This window comes from Talpa occidentalis, unplaced genomic scaffold (assembly GCF_014898055.3).
Source record: "Talpa occidentalis isolate TD23 unplaced genomic scaffold, MPIMG_talOcc4v2.1 talOcc4.8, whole genome shotgun sequence".
In the NCBI taxonomy this organism is placed as follows: domain Eukaryota; kingdom Metazoa; phylum Chordata; class Mammalia; order Eulipotyphla; family Talpidae; genus Talpa; species Talpa occidentalis.
In genome coordinates this window covers 23,703,576-23,713,265 of record NW_023605194.1, presented here as the reverse complement: position 1 = coordinate 23,713,265, position 9,690 = coordinate 23,703,576, and the positions used below count along the sequence as shown (strand labels likewise).

The window sequence follows — 9,690 nt, the reverse complement described above, 5'->3', positions numbered from 1 at the left end:
TTAATTTATAAAAACATATTTTGTAATGAAAACATCTTATGTAACTATTAATGCAGGAGTTTCACATTAAGGTTTAAATACAGCTGTTTCCGGTCTTTCTAAAAACACCAATATACAGTATTGTTTTAACTGGTCATTTGCATAGCAAACTATTAAACTAGAAACTCAATGGTTCTAGGAGAACTTCACATTATGGATAGTCCCAAAAGATGTATTCAAATTAAAACCACTTCTCTAGAAAACTGCAACCTTTATTTGCTTATCCAGTAATTAGCTAACCACTTTCACCCCATTCCCACTTTACATGGTACACCAACCTGAACAGATTTTGTGCCACAATTTCATTCAAAGGACTTGTCATTCACTTGGTGACTGTACTGGACAATCTAGATGTAAGCAAGTTTGGGGATTTGAAAGTGGGCGTTCCCTGTATTAGAAAAGTATAGTTTATAAGTATATTTTTAAAAATTGCATTCAGTAATATTGCCTTTTTAAAAAGATATCTTTAAATTGCAAACACATCTATATTCACAAAACAATTTGGTCAGGAAATTTTATTTTAACATTCTAAAGCAGTAATGCTTTAGATGTTATTTAAGTGCCCCAGACAGGATTAACAAAATTAAATGTTTCTAAATTACAAATTTAGCTCCTGTGGGAGTCCCAGAGAAGAAACAGAAAACAATCCCCCCTCCCAAAAGAAATATGACACACATTTTGAAGAAACCCCAATGTTTCATGCAGTGGTAGGCAAGATGTAAAAAGCCACCCAAATTCACACATTTCTACACCAATCATCATCAGAAAAAAGCACTCTGTAGTCAATCTGTACATCCAAATGCATTTGGGAATCTATACCTACGTTACATTATTTAATGTTATATACATTTATTACCCACCCACCCCTTGTTTTTAATAATTTCTTATGTAAAACCTTCATTCAAACCCAAAAAAGATGTAAGACTAATGTGGGGAGAGGGGGGAGGGATAATCACTTTAGACATTCAGTTAAAATGTAGTTTATCTAAATCTCAAAATGTTTAATAGAAACAAATATCTTCTCCATTTAACACTTTGCTTTCTAACTGTACAGTAAATTTAATTGTAGAGAGTACTCCTCTATCTTCAGACTGTATCTTCTTTGGATGAAATTAAGATTAACTGAATAGTTTTAAGATAAATAAAGTTGGTCCAACTAAGATGACAGCAGATATATTACATGCAGGATTGATTTTTTAATTTTCACTTTCAAAAAAAAAGGATGCAGTTGAGTTGGGAGAAAAAAAGCAGGTCAAAAAAGAACCCAGATTCAATATATAAAAATGTCCCACAACAGATTAACAATGGCAATAAAAATAAGAGAAAAAAGTAATCTTTCTGGAACATCATTTTTCAATACCGTAGAAACACTAAGTGCCAGGAAGATTTCTAGTCATGTAATTTTAGCATCCGCGTTTCCCCCTCTTAATTTTATTTGAACAAATGCTTTAAATAAACTATTTGTCCTCTTCACTGAAGAGAGCTGGTCTATTTCATTTTTAATGAGCTAGTTTTTGGGAAGATTAGCCATGTACTGTAGTAATGCCTACTGCATAAAATCCAAGCATTTGCTGTGAACAGTTGGAGAAAGCAGTCACTAAGAACCTAGGATCAATGGAAATAGATGTTACTTTAAGTCATCCACGAAAGAGAGACCCACAGAATACCCAGTGTTAAAGCCCAAATCTCTTCTTGCTCTTTTTATGCTGTGCAAGTTCCACCCCTATTTTGATCCGAAGTTCCAGATTTTCTTGGGTCTCTAGTCAATTTTCACATTAGTATAGATTTTTCGGACAAAGGCACTTGTTCCCATGTAACCAATTGCTCCTGTAAAGATAAAATAAGATGTCCTGAAACATGTATACAGAATAGTATTCATCATTTACAAACACAAAGCCCACTGTTCTAGACTGACATTTCTTTTCCAAGACAAAGTCTTTATGTTAGTACTTCCTTTGATATTACTAAAACTGTTTTTGCAAATCACCTACTGTCACATACCAACACTGACCTGATGTAATATTTTTAGAATTAAGCATTGATTATTATTTGTATGATCATAACCACATGCATTAAAATATATCTCATAAGAATAATTTGATGATGACAAAATTTGTTAAATGAAAAAACATGTCTTATTTAAAATTTGAGCATATACTATACAAGGCCATTAAAATATTTATATGCTCCCTAAACCACACGATACCTTATGGATAAGTAAGTAAAAAGTGACCGGAGATTCTCTCGGAAAAGGTCAGAGTACCATGGCTCAATGTCATCTGATGTTCTAGAGAAGAGGCATTTTGTGATGGTTTCTTTTTTATATTTAAATTATAGACTCTATGTGGCTCACATTTGAGGGAATGGACAAGAGAGACAGTTAATTAGGTAGGTCAGAAATTTTGAAATGTTTTTAATAATTAGCCTCATATGAGATTCAAAACACCAGAAAGCACAGGTATTTATTCTGTTAAATTAAGTATCTACCTCCAATGCCTAAAAGAGTGGCACATGGTAAGGATGTGCATGGCACATGCAGGAAAGAATGAATAACCTGGATATTTCTTTACTGCAAATATCACTAAATCTTTAGAACAAGACTACTCATCATATCAGCCACAAAAAGATTCACCATTGGGTTTAGGAGTTAACCATGTAGCCCAATATTAAAAGTTTAAGAGTAAATATTCAATGACCCCTAAATGATCAATTTTGAACTTTTATTCACCAAACTGGTATGTACAAGGAAAGAAATAATTCTATAATGCTTTTATGAACTACATATCTCAAGGCAACTAAACAGATGATAAAAGGAAGTCCCCCTTATATGATTAAATATAAAAGAAACAACAGAATTAGAGTATTTGAATTACTAGTAAGTTATATTAGCCAATAACAATCAATGGCTGCTAGTCTACAAAAAAGTAAGACAACCAGACATTGAGTGTCTCCTGATTAAAGTTTACAAACTACCTGGGTAAATATTTTAATTATGATCAAGCCACTAGGTCTAACTACCAACTTTACAAGAAATACAAAGGAAAAGCACATGAAGAAATAATAAATGACACCTCAGGTATCAGCAAAGTCCATTATGTGGGAACCACGAAAATTTAAAAACCAACAAAAAAGTTTCTTAAAGTGCAAGGGAAAGGAGAAAATATCAAAAGATAAAAATAGAGACATTTAACAAAGCAATGCATGGAACTTAATCACATCTCGATGTAAACAAACTATTAAAAGAAAAGTGAGAATGACCAGGGTTAATGTGTATAATAACTGAATATTTGGGTAATTATACTTACCCTGTATATATACATGTACTAAAACAGTATTATAGGTCAAATTTATTACATAATTACATAATATAAACTATACATACATGCACACATGCTCACACACTGAAATTCATACTCATAGGAGATCTGAGATTCAAGTTAGCATAAAAGAGAAGTGGGAATATAAATAAGACAAAATTGATCATAACTTAACAATTATTGATGTTAGGTAGGTCACTATATATGTATGTATCACTGCCCCTGTTTTTGCATATATTTGAAAATTTCCCATAATTAATACTCGTATAATTAAAAATTGTCAAACAACAAAAATAAAGCCAAACAACAAAACAACAGAGTAAACTTATTCTCCACCATTTCTGCAATGAACAGACATTCCATATTATGAAATAATTATATTACATTTTAAAGTAATGATAAATCATCTAAAAATAGTTCTAACACAAATTCTTATAAGATAAGGAAAATATTCAGTTTTTTAAAAATAACCCTGAATTCTTAGAACACAAAATAGCTATACAACTTTAACTAGAAGCAAAAATTTAACTGGCATAATATAACATTAGTACAATAACCAAATCCAATTTTCCAGATTAAAAAAAAAAATTGCTCCCCTTTGGGTAGAGATATACTTAAGAGCACAACATTTTCAACCTAGAGAATAATTTTTCCTAATTTTGTGAGTACCTCAGAATAAAATTATAAAAACGATTTTATAAAAAAACTCTATAAATTATAAAGAGGATACTGAAGACTCTAAAAAAGTAAATGTCTTGGGAGTAAGACATATAATTTTAAACTTAATTTCCTTAAAAGTAAAATGTTATGCTCAAAACATAGAGATAACAGTCTAATTACTTGCCACCTTAAAATAGTCATTTTTTCCCTACATCGAAAAAAATTCAAATATTTTTCTTTCCATTACTAAAAAAAAAGCATTATAGCAATATTACTTGATAGGTATGTATAATTTTTGTATTTCAACCAACTGCAGTCTGAATGTTTCCCATTCCTCCCTAAAAACTGGATTAGCACTGAAGGCATAGAAATCCATTAAGGTATAAAAGCTGGGATATTGCCAGGATGGCAGGGAACGGTAAATGTGCCAAGATTCTCAGGCAGTAAAAAGAAATTTCACCAGGAGAAGCACTCAAAAAGAAATCTAACTAGATTCATTCCATTTTCATTGTAAATGTCAAAATATCACCACTCTAAATCTTCCTAAGATCACATATAGAAATAGTTAAAAAAAAAAAATTAACCCTCTGCTAATGACATGATTCTATGCCTCACCAAATGCTGGTGATAATCAAGAAAGATCTCAAATTTAAAAAAAGAGTAGTTCAATGAGCAATATTCTTAAGGAAGGATGGCCAATAACACTAAAAGAAACTTCTCATCGCTCAGGGATATCTAAGAATGTTTCCATGTGACACAGCTTCAGCTACTAGTCAACTTTCTGTCAAAGTTGGCTAACTATCAGAGGAAAATGTTACCACAACAGCTATAAATAAAACATGTGACCACAATATAGAGAACTGTCCTTCCTTGTAGCTTGAATAACTAGTTTCACTCATTTACAGTCGATCTCACTTGTGTGTATGCTCACACATAAGCACATACATGGTGCATGCGAACAAAGTAGACTCTGATATTTAACAATTCCAGAACAGAAGTAGGACCAAGAAAGCCTTTAGCCTTATCAACAGAAAACAACAGTGGCCACCACTCACTGAACACCTGCTATTTACCCACATTCAACCACTGAATTCTTATTACAACCCTATGAGGCAGATGTTACTTCTGTTTTGAAAATGAAAACACTGAGGAATTAAGGTTAATAATTTGGCCATACAAACATAGCTATTAAGTAACAGCATTCATGCCTAGGATGACTGACCCTGAAAGTCCCAGCTCTTTCCATTTTCCATCTTGTCTCCCACAAAACTGACTAGTTCTTACCATTTAATCACAGATTTGGCATTATATTTAGTGTGCTTTGGATACATGACACTATTACAAATAACAACCCTGAAAATATATGCCTATTTTACAAATGAGAAAATGAGATTAACTCCAAAATATATATGTAGCACAGCCAGAACCTAAGCCCCTCTGCAGACACCCAAGTGTATACTCACAACCAGTAAACCACTACTTCCCAGACACCGTTACCTCCATGAACCGTCCAATAAACTTCAGAACAGAAATCATTGCGTCAACACCTCAACCTCTTTACATTATTAACTTTCCTGATGAACTGAGGCCTTAAAAAAATGCCAATTCTAGGGCCTCCCTGGTGGCGCAGCGGTTGAGTGCTGGGCTGCGAAGCTGCCCACAGCTCTGCAGCGCCAGTTCAATTCCCGGCCGCTGGGAAGGGTCCCACATGGCGCACAGACCTCTCCTGCCACGCCCGCTGCTCCCCTTAGCAGTGTACTTCGTCAGTCTGCCTGTTCTGTTCCCCGCTCTGGTGAATTCTCTCACCCTTCCGAGCGCTTCTGACTGTACCCAGTGCTTGTATAAATAAATAAATAAATAAATAAATAAATAAATAAACAAACAAGCAAACAAACAAACAAATAAATAAATCTTAAAAAAAAAAAAAAGCCAATTCTCAACATAAATGAGAGCCTAATTATGGTGCAATGTGGGACAGCACCATATAGAATAATTAGTAACAGAAATAAAGGAAATCAACAAGGTAGTAAATCAGGTTTTAAGGAATATTTAAAAGGACTGAAACTGGACTCTAGTTATTTTGGCGTTGCTGATTTAACAACAGAATACAATTTTATAATTCCCAATTACTGTATTTTTTGATTCTGAAACATTCAAAGATTTACTCATGGTACTCCAAGAATTTCAATACTTACCACACATTATCCCCAAGGCTGTGCTAAATACTGCCATGTATCCAAAGTAAAATGATGTTTGAAATAAGCCATACATCCTGAAATAAAACAAAATGACTATATAGTGGATCCATTTTTACTTTCAACATAAAGCCTTAAATTCCAGTATTTAAATGACAAATTTAGTTTCCTGAATACAAAATGAAAAGCTGTTCTGAGAAAGTGTCTTGACTTACTTTGTTTTGAAAAAATAGTAGTAAAAGGAATACATGTAAACATAGATTGCAGTTGATGCAGCAGAGAGAAAACTTGTCCATTGCCTGGGGGGGAAGAAAGGTAGCTATTGAATGAATGGCATTAAAACAAAGATTTTACAGCAAAGAATTTTATAAAAACATCCTTTAAAATTCTGTATTTTAAAAAACAAGTGTATGTATATAGCATTTAAATATATCAACAGAGAGACTAAGAGTTAGAAGGAAAGAGTCTGGATTTTGTCAGACTCTCTGTTATAAGCAACCTTAAATAAACCATTACCCTTTTCTGAGGTAATGTGTGTCCGTGTGTTTACAATAGAGCAATGCTTCCTTTCATAAAATTCTTTCCATTATCAAGCACTTTGTAAAAATTTTTTCTAATAGTGATCCTCCTTACTACAAAATTTTTTTCCTATTACTGTTTTTCCTCTAAAATCTTCATTTTTATAACTGAAAAAAATTCTCTATTTTAAGTAGCAAAATTTCTCTATAGATGTTTTTCTCCATTCAACACACTTCAAGTAGAATTTTATTTAAAAGTATTAATTTTATTTAAGGTCCCCAAAGGTTCTTCCCACAAGTACTACTTACCATCTATAATCCTCTGCATTTAGTAGAAAGTATGTGCACACAATGGTCACACAGACGGTCACTATGCACAGGATGACCAGCACCAGCATCATGAAGCCATAGACATAATAGATCTTATATGCCCAAAAAGACGTGAAGATGAAATACCTACACAAAACACAACGAAAAGAGAGTTTCCAAGTCTACTCTTTAAGCTTATCCAGCTCATGATGTATCTCAATTATATCTTAATTCTCACTTTTTTCTCACTTAAATCTCAGTATCTGTTTTTCAAGTAACTTCCAACTAGTTCCCTTAACTTTTCCCATGCATTAAATTCTCTAAAATTCTCTCCAAGATATTTTCTTGGATAACTGTTCAAGAACAGATTCTTTAATAAAGCACTCATCTCGAAGCAAACAACAAATTAGAAATTTAAAGGAGTAAAATATGGAAAAGCAAAAACAAGACAGATAAAAATATTTGCAAAATAATGTCAATTCCCTCATTTTTTCCCTTTTTGTAGACACATTAGGTACTCTATATATTTTTTAGATTTATTTCTTTTTAATTTATTTATGCATATAAGAACTGGGGGGTAGGCCAGAGGTGTGGGGGTGAGGGGTGAGAGGAGGATTCACCAGAGACAGACTAGGGAGCAGAACAGGCAGATCTACTGAGATACACTGCTGAGGGCAGCAGCAGCAGAGACAGGAGAGGTCTGCTGCGTCAGCTCCCTTGGCTGGGGATCGAACTCATGCTGCAGTAGCTGGTGATAGCTTGATAGCACTGAGACTTTAACTCCTGCACCACCAGGGAGGCACTGTACTTTGTATTTTATGAAAAACCTTATTAAATAAAAAAAAATTAGGTTTGATGGGGTAATAAATATAAAAGTAGGAAAATAAAAGAAGTCTCATGCTCTTTTCAGAAGACGTGAAAGGGAATTAAGATTTTACACTAAGGAAAAGATCCTTGACTCTAATTCCCTTACTTGTCCTTAAATTAGAAAAGGATTTTAGCCTTTTTTTTTTCATGTTCCCTTCTTTCCTTGCTCACCTTTTAGTCATTAGTCATTTAATAGATACTTACAGAGTCTACCACATATCAGGGTAGCAAAATGACTAGAGACTAGAAATTAGTTTAGTGGGGGGAACATCAGTAAATAGGCAGTCATGATACAATGTGACTTGTGCTGTATCAAGGTACCTAAGAGCAGCATTTTATTGGTTTGGTTGGTGAGGCTTTGGAGGAAAGATGATTACTGATAAAAATTGTAGTAAGGTATATGGGGGAGGGGCAGAGAGAGCAAGAACACAGAAAGGATAAGACACAGGCGTAACAAAGACTTACAAATAAAGGAATTTTTTAAAAACTAAGGATATTTTGAAAAGGTCAGTTCTATGGGGCTACAACTTCAAAGACTGGAGACACAAACAGCACCAAATTGTATATTATGGAGGTCCTTAGTGGCTACATTGTAGCTCTTATCTCATGAAAATGAGAAATTTTTAGTAAAAAAGTGGCTAACAGTCCAACACTTTAAAAAAGACTACTGTGTCTCTACCAAGAGGTGAATGGATTTGAGGGTGAGCAAAACAGAGAAGATAAAGATATAGCAAAGAGGCTATCTAATGGAATGGAGAACCTGAGAAAGCAGGAAGACATATAATCAAGAGGTAATGAGGATAAGGGTAGGAGGGAAAAATAGTCAGTGGTCAAGTCAGGGTGAGGGTACAAGCAGTATCAGACTAGTAGAAGTACAGAAATTTCTGACTGACTTTGTTAAGCTACAAGCTGAGTGCCACAGACTTCAGTCACTCTAAGGTGGCTACTAGTGCCCACAGTGGACTCACAGCTGGCAGATGACCAAGAGACAAATCTATGTCAGTTGACGTGTTAGTGTAATTAGACTATTTTATTAAATGTTACATAAACCAAGAAATGTGAGGGGAAAATGTGTGGTTTCTATAAAAATCATGTTGAATGTTTTAAGAAATTCAATAAGGTGAATTATTGAAAAATTGTAAGATTAGAAGCAGGTAAGATGATTATGAAAGACTAGAGTTGAAATAAAGAAATCTAGGAGGACTTTGAACTTAGAATTCTACAAGTAGGTCTTTTTGTTTCGGTTTAGAAAGGCTGAGACACAAATATGTGTTACAAATGTCAAAGGAAAATTTATGGAAACACTAATTAAATACTAATCAATGAAAAGACCTTGGCTCTGAATTAAAAAAACCAACAGTGAAGGCATGAAGGATGTACCTTTGTCTTAATTTAAGATAAAATGTTATGTATCTTTTTTCAAAATTCCCTTGCATGAGCCAACTTTTTCAATTAACCATCTATGAGATCCAATCATGCTTGTTACAAAGGTGTTCACTATACAGAAAAGAACAAAAAGTAGGGCATCTGGAAACATGAAGGGAACTCTGAGTAATTACAATGACAAGCATTTCACAGGGACCACATGTTTCAAGGTATGTGACCACAATTCTTCAGAAAGTTCCATGCAAAGAAACTGTCTTGCCTAAAATGCTAGTGTATTTCCATCAAGAAAAACTGGGACACAGTGCTAAGAAAAGAAAGATTTATATTTTGAAGTGATGAGCAAGGATGCAGATATAAAGCACGGTAACTGGGTACAAAGTGGCACACCTTCCATCTCAA

General features: G+C 33.7%; 1 protein-coding gene across 2 annotated transcripts in view; it reads right to left on the bottom strand.

Annotated features, from left to right (window-relative positions):
- Positions 1-235: 235 nt before the first annotated feature.
- The window catches only part of TM9SF3 (transmembrane 9 superfamily member 3), a 57,799-nt gene continuing 48,344 nt past the window's right edge, over positions 236-9,690 (bottom strand). For both annotated transcript variants that reach the window (XM_037497511.1, XM_054690704.1), the window contains exons 12-15: positions 7,039-7,185; positions 6,427-6,510; positions 6,212-6,288; positions 236-1,866 (exon numbers count right to left, since the gene is read on the bottom strand). In XM_037497511.1, the coding sequence (XP_037353408.1) occupies positions 1,799-1,866; positions 6,212-6,288; positions 6,427-6,510; positions 7,039-7,185 (376 nt within the window). In that variant the 3' untranslated portion in view covers positions 236-1,798. The remainder of the gene's footprint in view (positions 1,867-6,211; positions 6,289-6,426; positions 6,511-7,038; positions 7,186-9,690) is intronic.